Consider the following 18852-nt stretch of genomic DNA (forward strand, 5'->3'; position numbering starts at 1 on the left):
GAAGGTCACACTGAGTGATGGAAGGCCTAAGTACAAGGCTAGATTGGTTGCCAAAGGGTTCAAGCAAGAGAAGGGTGTTGACTTTGATGAGATTTTCTCCTGTAGTCAAGATGACCACTCTTCGGTGTGTTCTTGCTTTGGTTGCCAGAGAGGACATGGAGCTTGTCCAAATGGATGTCAAGACAACGTTCTTGCATGGTGATCTTCATCAGGACATTTATATGCAGTAGCCAGAGGGTTTTGTTGCGAATGGCAAAGAGAACTTGGTGTGTAAGCTCAAGAAGAGCCTTTATGGTTTGAAGCAAGCGCCAAGGGAATGGTATCATAAGTTTGATGCATTCATGAAGTCCCAAGGTTATAGAAGGAGTGAAGTGGATCATTGCCTCTATACTAAGAAGGCTGTGGATGGTAGTCTTTTGATCTTGATCCTTTATGTGGATGATATGCTTATAGCCGGGAAGAATACCTATGAAGTAGTGCTTTACTTGTCCCAAACTGAGTATGTATCTAGAATACTCAAGCGTTTCAGTATGGAGAGGGGGAAGGCCAAATATGTTGGAACATCAGAAGCTTGCAAGGAAGCTATATGGCTTACTAGTTTAGTGGGAGACTTGGGCATTACTGCAGAGATACCGGTCTTGCATTGTGATAGTAAGAGTGCTATCCAGTTGGCACGGAATCCAGTGTTTCATGCAAAGACGAAGCATGTTGATGTGAATTATCATTTCATTCGTGAGGTGCTTGAGGACAAGCGCATCCAGTTTGTCAAGGTGCACACAGATGATAACCCTGCAGATCTTCTCACGAAGAGTTTGTCCTCCGAGTGGTTTGCACATTGCAGAGAGTTGATGGGCATTACGTGAAGCTATCCTTACGCTTCACTAACATGTACATATCTTGTACTAGGACTGACTGTTCCCCTTAAAGGCACATTGGCCTTTAAGTGGGAGGTTGTAAGGGCCAATGGCCGTCCACGCCCATCAGCTTATTCTACTGACCGTCTCGTGTGGGAACACTAACCCCTTGTGTATACCATTTCTTTTATTCTTTTGTGGATAATATAGAATAAGGGGTGTGCTCCTTTTGCAGCACCCGATCAACACCTGTGTTTCTCTCTCATAGAATACGGGGTGTGCTCCTTCTGTATTTCCAAGTATGAGTCGAAATTGAGTTCCAATTTTGATTTATGGAGCAATGAGATTGATCATGAACCTTCCCCACAAGAAAGATCTAATGTTTTGGCATACCTACATCAATTCTGTCAAAATGATCTATTAAGTTACAAGATCCGTAAGTTGGATCATGCGGAGAAGTGGGCTCTTTCCACCCCCGAGAGAAATATTCTATTTTTAGCAACGACGAGACGAAGAGGCATTCTGAATATGCCATGTCGTGACATACCTATCTCACTCTAATCAGGATTTTTACCATCTAAAGGAATTCTGGTAGTAGGACCCATAGAAACTGGACGATCTTCCGTTATTAGGGATGTAGCATCCAATTCCTACCTTCCATTGATGAGGCTACCACTAAGGAAGTTGCTATACAATCGATCATATTTCAATAATGTACATGGAAAGTTCATCTCGGAAGATAGCGAGAGAGGTGTCTCCCTGTACAATATGGATTCAAGATAATATTCATGAATTGAATGTTCATCGCTCGTATCATAGACTAGAAGCTGATCCCAGATTCTTACTTCGCCTAATATTGAGGAGTATTGGTAATGGGCGCAGTAATTCTCGTATTCGTAAGAATATTGTTATTGCTTCGACCCATGTACCTGCAAGGGTAGATCCAGCTCCATTTGCTCCGAACCGGTTAAACTAATTGATAAATTTTCGAAAGTCCAACACGTGTCAACGTTAGAAAGAATTGTCAATTCTCTTGCGTATCAAAGGCTTCGAAATAGAGGCTAATCCGCCTCTTCTTGAAGGTACTGGGTCTGGAACTACGGGTTATAGCAAATGAGATTATACTTAATGAAGCGTTATTAATCGTACATCCAAAAGGAAAAATATTGTATGTAGTGATGCAATTGGATTAGCTTCACATAGACAACATTCAATTGTTACTTACGCTTCACTAACATGTACATATCTTGTACTATGACTGACTGTTTCCCTTAAAGGCACATTGGCCTTTAAGTGGGAGGTTGTTGGGGTAAGGGCCAATGGCCGTCCACACCCATCAACTTATTCTACTGACCGTCTCGTGTGGGAACACAGACTAACCCCTTGTGTATACCATTTCTTTTATTCTTTTGTGGATAATATAGAATAAGGAGTGTGCTTCTTTTGCAGCACCCGATCAACACCTGATGTATTGTAGGGCTAGATACTTACCTTCAGTTCTTTCTTTTCTTTTCCAGATAGTGTATTAAATGTCACATGGTTGTAACTTTGGTCTCATAGGTCACTTTGGCCTTTTGAAGACGTCAATATAACATTTCATTTCATTTCATTTCATTTCTCTCTCTCTCTCTCTCTCTCTCTCTCTCTCTCTCTCTCTCTCTCTCTATGCTAGATCATATATTTCTAACACCCTTCCTTGATCAAGCATCCATACCACGTAGGGTGTGCTTGGTTCAATTTTGTCACTAAAATAAGAAAGCACTAAGATACCACTAAGATAACAACATTGCCCCACGGGCTATAAAATGTCATACAAATGTAATGTCACCAACAAATGTAGCATGCTGCTACTCATGCTTATTTGAAGAAGTCCACAAGGGTATTGATTAAGAGCATGTTGCCAGCCATGCCATCTTCAAGAGAAAACTATCACAAAGAAGCCACAAAGAAGTCACCAAGTTGATGTTGACACCACCAAGGTAGTCATCATGAATGAAGAACAATCTAGCACATAGGAATGGAACCACCACCAAGATTTGATCTCCATCAAGAAGTCGATGAAGTTCACCACCACAAAGGATCATGATCTCACATAGAGACCATAAAGGAGTATCACCAAGAGTGTCAACAAAGGAGATGTGCACAATACATGTGCTCACATAGTGAATGTACCACAACGGTAACATAGAAATAACCACGAAGTAGACCTCACAAGGTATGCAAGTGACCTCCATCTCACACATGGAGAAGATCGCATGCATTATCACAAAGGTTGATCCAAGTCCTTTATAACATGAGGACATCACAAAATGTTTTTCAAAGGGTTCACATGGTGATGATAAAACCACTTTCCTTTCACACATGAAGTGCCTAGAGCCACCATGATACTCACGAAGTAGATCCACCACTATGAGATCATCACATAGATGCATGGCCACATAGATGAGGTCGCATAAGCTCACAAGGATAAAACTCACACAACACCTTATGCCAATCACAAAGAAATTGAAATCCCTTTATATCACTAGGGCATGTACATGATGCTTTTCACAAAGAATGCATAGGTATTTACTTTCCCACAAAGGCGATGAAGAATATGCCAAAAGGTTGAGAACCCTTTTATCACAAGATTTATAGGGACTATGGTTTAAAATAGAAATATTTGAATTTAAAAAACCCGATTCCCTTGAATTCTGCACCGAACCTTGAGCGAACCCTGTTGCGCACCACACGGATTAAGGAGGCGGCGCTGTTTGCTGAACAGTTTCCACCGTGATTAGCCACCATCTACCACTACACCGAAGTGGCACATGCGGCTAGTTCATACGCCCAGGGGAGAAACAACAGCTCGAATAATGGCCACTTTGTTGTTGACACAGGAGACTATTGCTGTTTTTATACCACCACAGCCCAAACAGTCATCGTCAGTTGGTTGTGCTGCTACACTGATGCTTCACCAAAGAATCCCTAGCTGCTCGGTCATGTAGAGGAGATTGACCTTGCTGAAACTCTGTAAGCTAGATGCGCTACTTTGACTGCTTCCAGAAGCCCCTCCCTGAAGCTAAAGATTGCGCCAGAGGAGCACCAGCCAAAGATTGGCTCAAGAATGAGCTGAGAATGAAGCTATTACTTATGCAGACAAAAAATCTGTAGATTTCTTTCTCTCATTCTCTTTTACTCAATAGTACTTTTCCTTCTCTCACATAGAGACACTTGCTCTTATTCAGGCTACTCCCACAGTAAGGTAGTAACTCACTCTCCAGAGTAAGGTGGTAAGCTTCTGTCCACAAAGTGCAGAACTTAATCTCAGTTAATTAAGCTGAATGTTGAAAGAAGAAATGCGCCTATTATGCTATGTTTCAAGCTTGCTTCTGCATTCTTTCTAATTCCTTCTGACGCAGAGATTCGCACTTCCTCTTACACAAAAGTGAAGCTTACTTTCTACCACAATGAAGAGTCTTGCAATGAATAGCCCTCTCATTCTCTCAATGTGCCACCCATTAGTGAATGAAGAGATGCAAAATAGTCCTCACAAAAAATAGGAATTTCTTTTCTACCTCTACTCACAAAGAACTTTGCCAAAGAGGATTTCTCTTCCTTCTCTTGTGCCACTCAAGATGAAGAAACTAATGCTTTCCCTCACTCAATCTAGTGTGTGCCACTCACACCAATGCAATGAGAAGAAGGTACAAGGGGTGTTGCACAAAGCAAGGTTCACATAGAAGCTCACAAAGAGATTTGGATGTTGGCTCTCTTAATGCTCCAAAAATTCAACAAATGCAACACTTTCTTCACTCCAATGTGCCACTCAATGAAGTGATGAATCAGCAACAAATGCAACAAAGAGTCACTCACAAAGAATACCACTCAATGTTAATAGAGAATGCTACCCACACTCACAAAGATGTATCTATCAACTCATGAAAGATTACACTCCCATTGAAAGGAGCTCTGATACCATCTTAAAAGACATGGTGTGAGCTTAGTTATTGAATGAATCAAGCAATGCACAAGATCATCACATAAACAATCTCACACCATTAAAGCAACACATGCCACCACTTAGATGTTAATCAAATGTAACCAATGAGCAATGGAGTATAGTCAAGGTCACCACAAATGCATCACATAGACAAATACCAATGAAGAGAGCAAAGAGAGAGTATTTCCACAAAGGACCACTTAGTATATTGATCACTAAGCAAGTACACAAAGTATGGATACTGTACTCTCCACTTAGCTATCTCTAGCTCTCTAATGTGTGAGTAGTAGCCGCTGAGTTTATAGGCTCATGAGAGGGAGGCGCCTAGAGTCCTTGATTCTCTCCATCTCCCTATGATTTTTCACCTGACTCACCTAAAAGGTGATGCCCCAATCAAATGAAGAGAACTTCTAGACCTACACCTAGTTACTCTTGTAATTTGAGCCTGCTCACCTTAGAACAAACCACTCTTAAGGTATTACTAAGGAAACACACTAAGAATGGATGCTAGATCACATATTTCTAACAATTCACCGAGACGGTGAATCAACTAGTGGTGGGCGACTTGTAGCCACCCTAGATGCCTGCGGAAAAAGTGGAATTAATGACGCTTCAAGTGGCGATTTCGGGAGGACCATGTTCTCAAATGACCAAGTCTGGAACACTTCTCGCGGTGGTCACTAGATGTGACACACATCAAGAACAAGAGTAGTGGCCACCTACTCGATGGCTACCTCTGACACACTGACACACCAACCTACATGGCATCTACTGCACCAATGGCGGTATCTCCAGAGATACCTACCATTTACATGGCCCGAAAGTTCACGCAGCCTCTGATTTACAAAAAGGCCACTTCTTACAATGCAGCCCTAGCTTGCCCAAGGTGCATCATATTTATAGAGTTGATTCAGCATTGTATAGGGGGATGGATAGAGGTTTAGAGGGTTTGGTAGAGGATAGCAATTATCATGTCTTTCATTACGAGAGTGCCTAATTCAGCTCTTGGGTATTCTATAAGAGTACTGCATTTGGACAAGGAGGGATGCAGTCTATCCGCTTGGATTTCATGCATGTATCTCCCTTTCGTCCCCATAATCCCCATGTAGATACTGTATGGAAGATTATAGGGAATCTTATTGCAGGGCAGATGTGGAGAGCGTGGTGCACTGAGGGCATGCAGATTTTCCATAATCTTTTAGTGGTGCGGAACACTTGGAATTACCATCTTCTTGACAGTGTGGAGCCATCAGCAGTTGTATATCTAGGGGGTAACTCTGATTTTGTATGTTCAGTTTTAGTAGTCTAAATCTTATCCTAGGGAGAAGATATCAGCACATAGAATGTTTCTCTCATTTTTCAAGCATACACACACACATACACAGGCACACACACAAATATATGTTATGAGGCTTTATTTCTCAGCGTTATTTTCCAAGCTTAATTAAGGATTTATGCTTGCAGATATTGTGGCTTCTGAAGCCTCTCACCAGTTGAATTTCTGTAGTGTTGAGAGCCTTATATTAAGATTTAGTGCATCATGTCTCCATCAAACCAACTCTAGCAGCTATAGAGCCTCAAAGTTGGAGCTTTATCGACCATTGTGTTCATCTGAATCAAGCTGCGATGCTTTGGAGTCAGCAGTGCACACCAAATCAGAAGCTTATCCCAAAGGGTACAAGTGCATTGAAGTGACGCTTGTTGAAGAGGGGACTGTAGGATTGATTGTACTGAATAGGCCAGAGGTGCTGAACGCTCTTTCTGAAGATTTGATGCACGACGTGATTGATGCTCTCCAAGAACTTGATGCAATACAAAAGGTATTATACCATGCCTGCTTACTCTTTGACTGAAATAAATTTTTTAGATACCTGTGTGTTTGATATCTTCCATGAGTGTTGGGTATTCAATGTGATCTTTTTCATAGGACCTCGATTAAAGATTATAGATTTGAGACTCGTTACCCAAAGGACCAGTCTATCAACATATTTTATATTTTTAGTGAGCTAAAGAGTGTTGGGATTTTATGTGATCTTTTTCATCGGACCTCGATTCAAGATTTTAGATTTGAGACTTGTTACCCAAAGGACAAATCTATCAACATATTTTATATTTTTAGTGAGCTAAAGCAATGCACATTTACCCACCCCCAACATGTGCTGGATTTCTCTAGTTCCCACCCTTGAAAGGATTTGCTACAATTTCTCAATCAAGCCCACATTCAAAATGCAAATTTTTAAGCGGGTAACTTCAGCTTCTTTTTTCATAAATGTAGCTCAATTGAATCAGCCCAAGACCATTTCTCCTAAAACAATGTGGAGGGGAGGCTGTGAGCATACACACATCACCAGCATTCAACTTCTTGGTTAAGGCTTCTCCCTAGTGGACTATCTCGATTGACACCATCCACATTCGCTTGCAAGATAGCCTTATCACCTAGCCCTATTGCCCTCACGATTTGACATCATATTTAGCTTCATGGTGGCATCATGCATGATTTCTCACCTGAGCATGACTCGCAATTCTCCAATATGGATATCTTGGTCTTAGATTGATTCCAAGGCCTACCAAAAGAGTACCATGAGGTCACTTTTGGGATAGGGTTGCATCATGGGCTGGTGCCAGGGTTGTCTAGGACTGCCAGGTTGACTTTGGTGCAGGTATCCCTTTGCTCAGTTTGATCGTCCCTCAACCCTTCCCTCATCAGGTTTCCATCCCTGGCTTGGATGGGTTCACCCTTCTCAATCTAGGGCATTTAGTACGGATTATTATTACAAAATGAAGTGGTCATGCACTTTGAAGAGCAATGGGAGCATGTGTGGGGCTCATTGCTACCATTATGGCAGGCTTGTGTGATGTCAGAATTTAATACCATCCATTATGTAAGAGGTCTCCATCTTCTGGATAAACAGTGTGTATTGAGACCTTCAAGGTGAAGACCACCACCATGTGAAATGTGTGTTGTAAATGGCCATAAAATAAACCAACTAACGTGTGGTACTCCCAAGGAATGGCACCAATGGCAAGGTAGAGAGTTGCTCCATGAGTGTGAACATGTAAGTATCCAAGAATGCCATCTCTATACGTGGCTTCATGTGTGTCACCAGCATAGTCACAAGAAACGTTTTGAAGTTTTTTTCGTTTCGAGGTTTTTCAGGTTTTGTTTCGAAAGGTTTCGTCCCTTGGCTAAGAAACTGTGAGGTTTCGAAAAATCAATAATTTCATAAAGTATAAATACTTAGAGCTTATAGTAGCCATCTAAAAACATAGTGTAATGATGAAAAAATGGTGTCTTCTCACACATCTTGCGGAACCATCCTTATTTTGGTGAGGCATCATGGCAATTTTGCATGATTAGATGCCACAAGTGGTTCAATCAAGGATTCTTAAGAAATTGAAGAAGAGATGATCGAAATTGGGAAAGATTTAAGACATTGAAGGATGGTGTATGAAGAAAAAGAAAAAAGAAGAGAGGAGGAGAAGAGAAAAGGAGAAGAAGAGCAAGGGAGAAGAGAAGGAGAGAAGAAGAGAAGAAGAGGGGAACGAAGGAAGGAGTAGAGGTGAAAGAAGTAGCTCTTCTCCCTCGCCTGTTGTTGGCCGCTCTGCCTTCCCACCTTATCCTTCTTTCCCTTCCTGCTCCCCGTACCCCCACTCGCCTCCCCTCCCCTCCCCTCCCCTCCTGTGTTTTTATCAAGGCAGGTTTTCAGCACTCGGGTAGCTCTTTCTTTCAACAAGTTTTGGCCTCTTCTGGTCTTGAACCCCTAGGAGGACTCCATGGCAGTTGCTCCGTTATTCCCGACCGAGGCCACCATCCTTTGCCTTGCCTTTTCTGAAGCGGACCTCTAGCTCCTTGCTTCGACAGTCGCATCCTTAGAGGCCTCCATCTTGGTATGCAAGATTGTGGGTAGCCGCCCGACGTGTGGATAGCTCTAGGATTTGTTTACAGGCTAGCCTCCTTGGCACACCTGGAAAGATTACTGATATTCACCCTTTGGGACGCGGCTACTACCAGGTTGAGTTCGACTTGCCAACGGTGTTGGACAAAGTCATGCAGCTAAGCCTTGCCGCACTCTGTACGGCCTAGGCCTTCTTTGCGAGGTGGCAACACAGCTTTGACCCAGCATCTGTCCCTTTGGTTGGCATTTCAGGCTTTCTTGTTACAGTCTGCTTCCCAGGCCTAAGGAAGGAATACCTTCCTCTCCTCTCGGTGATAGGTGGTGCTATCAGGAGAGTGATGGAATCCCCCTCCACCGCCGCTTTGGTTCTTGCTCGGGTGGCCGGGATTCCATCTCTTCATATCGGCATAACCTCTCCAGAGATAGTGCCGCATGCCATATCTCTTCCTTGTCTCTGAGGAGCCCCTATTCTGCAGAGAGTGGAGTGCTTTGGTCTCCCAAGCCAATGCTTCATATGCAAACATATGGGACATCTCGCTAGAGCTTGTCCTCGCCATCAGTCTAGGAGACCGCCTCGAGTGGTCCACCCCCTCGGTCCCAGCTCAGATCCTCTTTAGGCGGGTGGGAGGGAAGCTGGCTCCTAGGCAACAGAGCACTAGGATCCGGCCACAATTGATATTGATGCCGGAGAGTGGCAGACCGTTGGTTGGAGACGGCGGAGCCACCAGTCGGCTTCCCGGCATAGCGGCACCGCCGAGCGTTCTAGGCTCGCAGAGCGCAGGAGGATACAGTTTTAGCAGAGAACCGTTTCGAGTATTTATCTCCGACAGTGATGCGCCACCCCCCCCCCCCCCCAGGTTACCTTGAGGAACCCACCTCCGGCCTCATTTGTTTGGAGGCCGTAACCTCACTGAGATTCCTCTCCAGGTTCCCAAATCCCAGTGGGGCCCTCTGGCCCAACCAAGCCTTTGGTGAACCCTTCCTCCCAGGAGGATTCCTCCCCTCCTCTTCCTTCTCCCACCCCTCAGTTGTCCCCCAAGCCTCCTCCCCAACCTTCATCTTCAACCCTCCCCTTAGTAGCTTCCTCTGACCTAACTCCTTCGCTGCCCCTTCTCCCCCCTCATCCCGCCTCTCCGGAGCATTCACGCTGCCCACTAGCCGTGCCAAACCTGGAGCGGAGGCAGCTGGCGAGTTCAGTCCACTGCTTGATTCATCGTTTCTTAGAGCCAGTTGAGATAACCATCGCCACCTCTCCAGTGAGGGCTCTTTTGCTAGAGTCGCAAGGCGGCCCTTCTAGGGTTCTCGGGCAGCCAGTGGATTACAGTTTCTTTCGATGTCTCTCTGTCGAAGGAACCGGTATTTTTGAGAAGACAGTGGCTCCCATTCAGATTTGTGTGGTGTTTCACCACTGCAGGTTCTCCATGCAAAGAGTGGTGCAATGATCCAAGGACGGAATGGGATACGGAGTCGGTGTCTGCCACCATCCAAGGGCACCTAGTCAAGCTCTCTCATCATTTGCATGATGTGCGCATCGATGACTGTAAAATGTGGAAGCTTGATGGGTAGAATCAGTAACTTCAATGGACAGAATTCAGCAATTTTTCGCAACGAAGACAACATCCAAGATAGAGAGACAAGTGCAGATATATATATATATATATATATATATATATATAGAGAGAGAGAGAGAGAGAGAGAGAGAGAGAGAGAGAGAGAGAGAGAGAGAGAGAGAAGAAATGAAATGTTATATTAACGTCTTCAAAAGGCCAAAGTGACCTATGAGACCAAAGTTACAACCATGAGAGAGAGAGAGAGAGAGAGAGAGAGAGAGAGAGAGAGAGAGAAAGAAAGATATATTAAGCGTCTACTAAAGACCCAATGGGCCTATGAGACCAAAGTGGTACAATAATGTCCATGGCATATCTCATCATGGAATGGAAAATATAACAGAATGAAAACATAAATATAGCTATCTCATTGGGGTGATACAAAATTGTCCATGGAAACTCGTCATGGAAAACTAAGAACATAAAAACATGGGAGCAACATGAGCTCCGAGTAGATGGTATACCACTCTCCAAAATGTCAAGCATGGGGTTGGCGAGTATGGCCGAGAGGTCTCCCTCAGCTATGTCACATGGAAAGGTAGCTCGATGGCGGTGGAGCATGTCCTGGATTCAGAGCTGATGAGGTGATTGTGGCCGACGGGGGGGTCGAGGGCGTCGGGCACGCTGGAGTGCAGAGGCTTGGTCTGAGGGAACTCCTCTTGGGTGAGGTAGGTCCACAGCAACTCGTGGAGGGTCCACAAAATGCACTATGTCGGTTTTCTCCACCTCCTAGGTCCCTAAGAAACTGGTGATGGTTGGCTGCCGAGGGAGGGGGCAAGGTGGCTAGGGCTTGTGTCTCAAGAAGGTGTCCCTGTGTCTTCGGAGCTCAAGCAGGAAGAGGCCTAGGCAACGGTGGTCCTGGAAGTCAATGATCCTGGAGAGTGGACCGAATGCCTCACGAAATAGACCGTGAAACCTCCCGTGGATCTCATAGTATACTGGGAAGCGGCATATGTTATGCTCCTCCATCTCAACCTCTGTGTGGCATAGTCGGCAGATCCTCTCCTCTCTAGGTGTCCCTACGAGCTTCCCGGCTCTGAAGATGCACTCAGCTCTACCCGTCTCCACTCTGAGGCGGTGGGAAGAAACCCGTATCTGGCCAATCGCAATCCGCATGGCATGGGACGTGAACACTCAAGTAGCCTGGCTATTGGATGAATCCATCCTCAGTGAGTGTGAGGAAGTGGTCTCTCTAAAAGTGCATCTTCGTGGGGAGCTCTAGGGGTGTGATCCATGTGCAATGTGTGTAGAGGCTAAGAAGATCTGACCGGATAACTCGGCTGGTATCCTCGTGAGACAGCTGGAAAAAAGGGGAGTCCAAACTGTACTGAAGGGGGGGTAGGCGGTCCATGCAGAGCCTGTATACTGAGAACCAAGTGGAAACCAGTGCATACCATACTCCAGAGTCCCCCTCAAGTGCTAGCTGTCTGGAGGACTCCAGGGCAAGCCTCGGGTACCTGTGTGGATCCATGTGACTGATGCGATGAAGGTGCGTGACTGTCTGGAAGAGTGCCTCCACTACCATCGGGGCTGCAGCAAACTCTGCCTGGATGATCTGGTGTGGGACTGATGGTTTGTTGCGGATCATACGGGAGAACATCATGACATGGGGCCTCTCAACTCGCTGCCAATCCTCATCGGATAAATCTGGCCCCCAAAAAGCTGCTCCATACATCAAGGTTGGTGTGACGAGGGTGTCAAAAAGCCAGCCCTTCATCCTGGGCTCCTGGAAGCCCTTCCGCTCAAGTAAGCTCAAGGCTGCATATCCCTGCGTCACTCTGGCATGTGCTGCGGGAAGCATGGTAAAGTGTGGGCCGCTGAAAGTGACACCAAGGTAGACATAGGATGAGACAATCTCCACAGGATCCCCTCTATATGTGAAGCTCAATCTGGATGTGACGGGGTGGGAGGTATTGAAGACCATTACCTTGGTTTTACCAAGGTTAACAGCAGAGAGGTCCCGCTGAGTGCAAAAGTCATGTAAGGCATCCAACTGTCTCTGAAGCCCTTCGGCTGAGTTTGAGAGGAGGACGATGTCATCTGCATAAAGTAGTATGGGGATCAATATGCTGCCAGTGTGGGACCAGCCCCACCTAATCCATCAGTAAAGCTCGAGATCTCGTTAATGTAGAGGCCGAAAAGAGTGGGTGATAGAGGGCAGCCCTGTTTCACCCCAATGGTGCTGGAAATCTCCTGTGATGTACCTCCTGGGGCTCTCACTCGTCCAGTGACAGACTCATAGAGGGCGATGATGCTCCAAACCATGTCAGATGGGACTCCGATCTCCTGTAGACGGTGTAAGAGGCGGGCTCGGGGTACGGTATCAAAAGCTTTGCGGAAATCCACAAAGGAGTAGTAATACCTCTGATGTTGTGCTCTACCCTCCACGATAATGGCATGGAGGGTGAAGATGTGGTCAAGGATAGAATAGCTCCTCTGAAAGCCAGCCTGTCCTGAGGCTCTGCATCCCCCTCTCTGCAAATGAACTGAGCTCCGCCTCTAGCACTGATCCATAGAGCTTGGCCAATGTGTGGCCAATTGAAACCGGCCTTCAGAAAGCAAAGGGCGGTGAAACAAACACTCGCACATAAAACACTTCAACGCCATTGAAGACCTAGAAAAGGAAAACAAACATGGGGAGCTAGAGTGCTCCTGCAAACAGTACACGGACACCGATTGGCCCCAAATCGCAGTGGCGCCCCTTGCGGTATTTCTTTAATTGATTAAAAGAGCTTTGATTACAATATAAGGCTGGGAACTCAGCCGTCACAGTAGAACTCCTGAAGCCTGCAAAGAACCTGCATCTGGCTTCAAATCCACACGGCATCCCCAAACAAGTTCTTGTCGAGAGAAAAACACAGGGTCGTGACATACTCCCCTCTTGAAAAATGGCAAACGTCCTCGATTGCACTCAATGGCAAAGTAAGGCATCTTATGAGCAAAGACTCCCCATATGACAAAAGCAATGGCCCTCACAGGCATCAAGGTGATGAAAAAAAAAAAAATCATCCTGCACAATAGGCCACACTGTCACGCCAAAGTGACAAACACCTCTTGGTTGTTCCTTCAGAACCTACAGCAAAAGTCTAAAACCAAATGGAAACACGTTAACTGTGTTAGCCAAAAACAAAACCATGCATCATTCTACATATGACAAACATATGCATGACACATATATGCATTCGCAAACTATATGCTCCTCAAAATGCTCTACCTACTCCAAAGTAACAGTCTAAGGGCTGCTCGCAAGCCTTACACCCATGGGCATCCCGCAGGACCCACGACTGAAGGTACAACATGAGCATATGAAAGCACTCAATGCATCCAAACACTACATCCACTAAGTACTTCCCACGTATGTCTCATGGCCATCCCGCAGGAGTCACACCCAGTGGTGCATTCATGACATAATAAAGCACTTGATGTATCATACCAACATACATGCAGCACATGACACAATGCAGAGTATTTCCCAATGTATTCTCAATGGTACCTGGATCCAATGGCACCAGAATACAAAAATACCTCTACCTCAAAAAGTGTATGCATACATGCACAAATAGAGTTCGATCCATATTTCCATGAACCAAACCAACTCTAGGAGTGCTCGCAAGACTTATGCCCTTCATAGAGTTATCCATAGTTGTAGTTTTAGTTCAAGGTGCGCGCGACTGCCAACTTTACCATCTCATGTGACTAGTACACAATATCATAGAAGTCCCATAAGCAGATGTACTGTCAGCCTCAGTACCTTCGGGTGAATACAAAGATGTCACCAAGCGACTCCTAGATAACAACTGAGTCTGTCTGTAACAAGGGAGCGGAGGTGCTACCCCCCTCTTGAGCATCAGGCAATGCTCCAGACCTATGCCCTGCTGAACCGTACACGGACACCGATTGGCCCCAAATCGCAGTGGCGCCCCTTGCGGTATTTCTTTAATTGATTAAAAGAGCTTTGATTACAATATAAGGCTGGAAACTCAGCCGTCACAGTAGAACTTCTGAAGCCTGCAAAGAACCTGCATCTGGCTTCAAATCCACACGGCATCCCCAAACAAGTCCAGCCATTGTTCACATCGAAAGACTCTCTCACATTGAGTCTGCATACAGAAGCTTTCTCCCATGATCAAGGCTGCCACAACCATCCATAGCCTCTCACACTATGAACAGCATCACACCCTGACACATCCAGTGCTTTTGCATCACAACACAAACTCCCAAACTGTCTCTCAAAAGAGAACTCGCATCATAGCACAGCATACCATACAGTCGACACACCTGTACCAACCCTCTCTACCTTCCAAGGGTACTATCCATCTCTGTCATGGATTCCCTGTCCCCTGTCCAATCAGTAGCAAGGCTGTACCAAGCATGTGTCCATTCCTGTACCTTTTGCGTGCATGTGACCTATCTCCTGGAGAAACCCAAATACATGTTTCCTCGAGAAACCTACGACCTGTTTCCACATGAAACCCTCAGGCCTGTTTCCCTTTGAAACTTTTGTCCTGTTTCCATACAGAACCATTCATGGCACCATTCAACAACAGTGCCAACAACGGCATACATCTAGTTACCTGTTCCTTCATGAAACATCTGGAAACATAGAGATGCCCATAACTGTAGGTCCCTTTGTTCCTTTCTAGCAGGAAGAAAACAATCTGCTCCATGAGCACGTAGCCATGCGAGCTTGCATCACTCCCATGCCAAGAAACATATTCAAGTGACCTGTACTTGCAGCCAAAAAACCAAGTACATAGCTGAATTTGCAGCCAAACAAAAACAGCCCATACACAGTCCTGTTTCCACCCTCTGAACTGCCAAACCCTTCCTCTCACAAAGGGCTAGAGAGAACCACTCTGGAACAGTCTTGAGCCAGTGAAAAGAGAGACTCCGAAAGACATCACCTGCAGTCCCACTTGCTCACAAAGAAAGAGAGACTTACAGTCTTTATGTCGCTTTCCACAAGAGAGAAAAAGACACGAGGAAAAGCCCCGTTGTGTCCTGCCTTCTTGTCCTGCAGCCGCCTGCAGTCCAGCACCTGATTCGACGTGATAGGGAGAGAGAGAGAACACTTGTAGGTGGACCTGCTGTCCAGCCTTGCACTCCCTCCTACAGTCCACGTTTCGATGTCAGCTCTGCCTGTATGGACAGCAGTGTAGCCAGCCAGTCTCTTGCTAAAAACACAGGAAAAGGAGAGAGATCTAGAAGGCGCCTGTGTATGCTGTTGTGCAGCAGGCCAGACAGCCCTCCAAAAGCCAAGAAGAAGAAGAAGGATTCAGTCTGCGCCTGTCTTCTCTGCTGAACAGCAACCAGCCCGTGTACTTTTCCCAAAAAGCAAGCCTGTCTGTGGAGTTCAGGTTGTGTGTATTTCAGCGCAGCCCATCAGCCGGTTCTGTGCATCAGTCCTTTCCACGCCTGCCATCAGCATGCGCTTCTTTTTTTCCAACAAGATCTCCACGCCTGGAGCCTGTCCACTATCCCCCCAAAAGCAGGAATCCAAGCGGTGCAGCCTGCAGCCTGTTTGCGCTTTTTCTCTCTTAGAAACTCCACGCCTGCCCTTCCACGCTTCAGCCAGCCGTCCTTTTTTCCAAAAGCACACACGTGGCCCCAAAATAGCATAAGGGCCACGATTATCCCCAAAAAAGGGATTCTTTTATTTTTAAAGGCTTTTAAACCTTTGTCCCCTCCAAAACCCTTTGTCACCATGGGTTATGAGAGAGAACTTTAATCACTTGACCCCCCCTTCACACTTGGGGTTGTCCACACATGGGTTTACTTTTTGACTCCGACCTGATGCCATTCACACTGTCCACCATATCCCCGTGCACACCTGCATCTTGTCCAGAGAAAAACACAGGGTCGTGACACCAATCACGATCATCCTGTAGTTATTAGGATGAAGTGGATCTCCGGCTTTGAAGATGGGGGTGATGGTGTTGGTGGACCAAGAGGGTGGAAATCCTTCACAAGGGGCTCTATTGAACATGTAGGCTAGTAGGGGCGCTAGGGGATCATGGGCATGCGAGATGTACTCGGCAGTGAGTCCCTTATGATTTTGGCCTCGCCCATTGCGTAGTCTACGAATGGCCTTGAGAACCATGCCCTTTGTGAAGAAGGTGGAGGTGGTGGGGCAGGGGTCTGAGGGTGGGGGTAGGGGTGGCTGATGGGGGAATAGAGAGAGAGAGAGAGAGAAATGAAATGAAATGTTATATTAACGTCTTCAAAAGGCCAAAGTGACCTATGAGACCAAAGTTACAACCATGTGAGATCTTATACACTGTCTGGAAAAGAAAAGAAAGAATTGAAGGTAAGTATCTAGCCCTACAATACATCAGTAGGGAGCATCCAGAAGCAGCAACTAGGGAGAGTGGGAAGCTAATGCTACTAGTCAAAATGGGGTACATGAGAGAGATATTAAGCGTCTACTAAAGACCCAATGGGCCTATGAGACCAAAGTGATACAAAATGTCCATGGCATATCTCATCATGGAATGGAAAATAAAACAGAAAGAAATCGTAAACATAGCTATCTCACTGGGGTGATACAAAACTGTCCATGGAAACTCATCATGGAATACTAAGAACATAGAAACACGAGCAACATCAGCTCCGAGTAGATGGTATACCACTCTCCAAAATATCAAGCATGGGGCTAATGAGTATGGCCGAGAGGTCTCCCTCAGCTATGTCACGTGGAAAGGTAGCTCGATGGCGGTGGATCATGTCTTGCATCTGGAGTTGATGAGGTGATCGTGGCCGACGAGGGGGGCCAAGGGCGTCGGGCACGTTGGAGTGCGGAGGCTCGTGGTCCGAGGTAACTCCTCTAGGAAAAGGTAGGTCTAGAGCAGCTCGTGGAGGGTCCACAAGATTCACTATGTCGGTGTCCTCCACCTCCTGGGTCCGGAAGAAACTGGTGATGGTTGGCTGGCGAGAGAGGGGGCGGGGTGGCTGGGGCCGAAGCTCTCTCTCAAGAAGGTGTCCCCATGTCTGCGGAGCTCAAATAGGAAAAGGCCTAGGCAACGTTGGTCCTGGAAGTCAATGATCCTGGAGAGTGGACCAAATCCCTCACGAAATAGACAGTGAAACGTCCTGCGGATCTCATAGTATACTGGTAGCGGCATATGTAATGCTCCTCCGTCTCAACCTCTGTGTGGCATAATCGACAGATCCTCTCCTCTCTGGGTCTATGTATGAGCTTCCCGGCTCTAAAGATGCGCTCAACTCTACCTGTCTCCACTCTAAGGCGGTGGGATGAAACCCGTATCTGGCCAATCATAATCCGCATGGCATGGGACATGTGAACACTCAAGTAGCCTGGCTGTTGGATGAATCCATCCTCAATGAGTGTGAAGAAGTGATCTCTGTAGAAGTGCATCTTCGTGGGGAGCTTCGGAGGTGTGATCCATGTGCAATGGGTGTAGAGGATGAGAAGATCTAACTGGATAATCCGGTTGGTATCCTCGTGAGACAGTCGGAGAAAAGGGGAGTCCAAACTGGACTGAAATCTTGCTTCTTGGGCTTTGTGGCATCTTGCCACACCCAAACTAGAGCATGTCCAAATAACCATTATAAACAAAATAATGATCAATTCCAATCCAATATATATACAGTGAAGAGGGCTAGAGGTATGATCCCTTCCTCTTGAATCTTTCTTGATGGCAAGACGTCCATATCTATACTTCAAATACATCTCGACCAACCACTTACTCAATGCTCATAAGCTTGAAGTATATCTAGATAGTCCTAGAAGTACTCCTCTGGCATCCATTTCACGTCCAAGAGGAACTTTCTAGCCGGCGAATAACTCTTGAATCCCAAGAGGAACTTTCTAACCAGTGTTTTTCCACTGTTTCTCACAGAATGAAACACAATCTGTTCTGGCTCTTCCACCCTTGGTGGATTCTTCAAAACAAGTTCTTCTGGGGATAACATGGTTGATCTTCTTGGTATCCTGAAAGGGCCATATACCATCATTCCCTGACTTCGGCAATCCAAAGATAAAATCGTTAGCAATATTCTCCCATAGATCATTCAATGGGTGCAATAATCGTGCTGGTGTTTGTCGATCAAACTTGACCTTATGACAAAACAAACATTCTCGAATCATAAAGCTCAATGTGTTTCTCATACTAGGCCAATAAAAATAGCTCTCCAAAGCTTGAAGTGTAGTCAAGGTGTCTCCATGCCCCATGTATGGAGAAGCATGACACTCTTCCATTACTTTGGTCTTTATTCCTTGTGTTAACACATGACCTAGGTTTGTATCATAAGAAAACCCTTCTTGATGACATAAAAAGTAACCAAATTTCTATTCTGCAATCTGTTGCAAAACATCTTTGAAATCCTCTTTGGTAGCATAAGGATTCTTCATCAAAGTGAAATCCATATGGTAACCCATAGAAACTGCATGGCTCAAGGGTCTCCGAGATAATGCATATGCTTCCTTGTTGGCTTTGACATTCATCGGCCACAATAGGTTCAAGACCGCTCCAATGCAATCTCATCATGTTCAA

The 18852-nt window shown here is 45.7% G+C and overlaps 1 protein-coding gene across 5 annotated transcripts in view; it reads left to right on the top strand.

Moving 5' to 3' along the window:
• Positions 1 to 18852, top strand: part of LOC147634384 (uncharacterized) — a 99484-nt gene that overhangs the window by 29922 nt on the left and 50710 nt on the right. For all 5 annotated transcript variants that reach the window (XM_086805527.1, XM_086805529.1, XM_086805530.1 and 2 more), the window contains exon 2: positions 6301 to 6656. In XM_086805527.1, coding sequence (XP_086661653.1) covers positions 6301 to 6656 — 356 coding nt within the window. The remainder of the gene's footprint in view (positions 1 to 6300; positions 6657 to 18852) is intronic.

Source organism: Cibotium barometz, chromosome 11, assembly GCF_041138505.1.
Source record: "Cibotium barometz isolate CiBa-2024 chromosome 11, ASM4113850v1, whole genome shotgun sequence".
Classification (NCBI taxonomy): domain Eukaryota; kingdom Viridiplantae; phylum Streptophyta; class Polypodiopsida; order Cyatheales; family Cibotiaceae; genus Cibotium; species Cibotium barometz.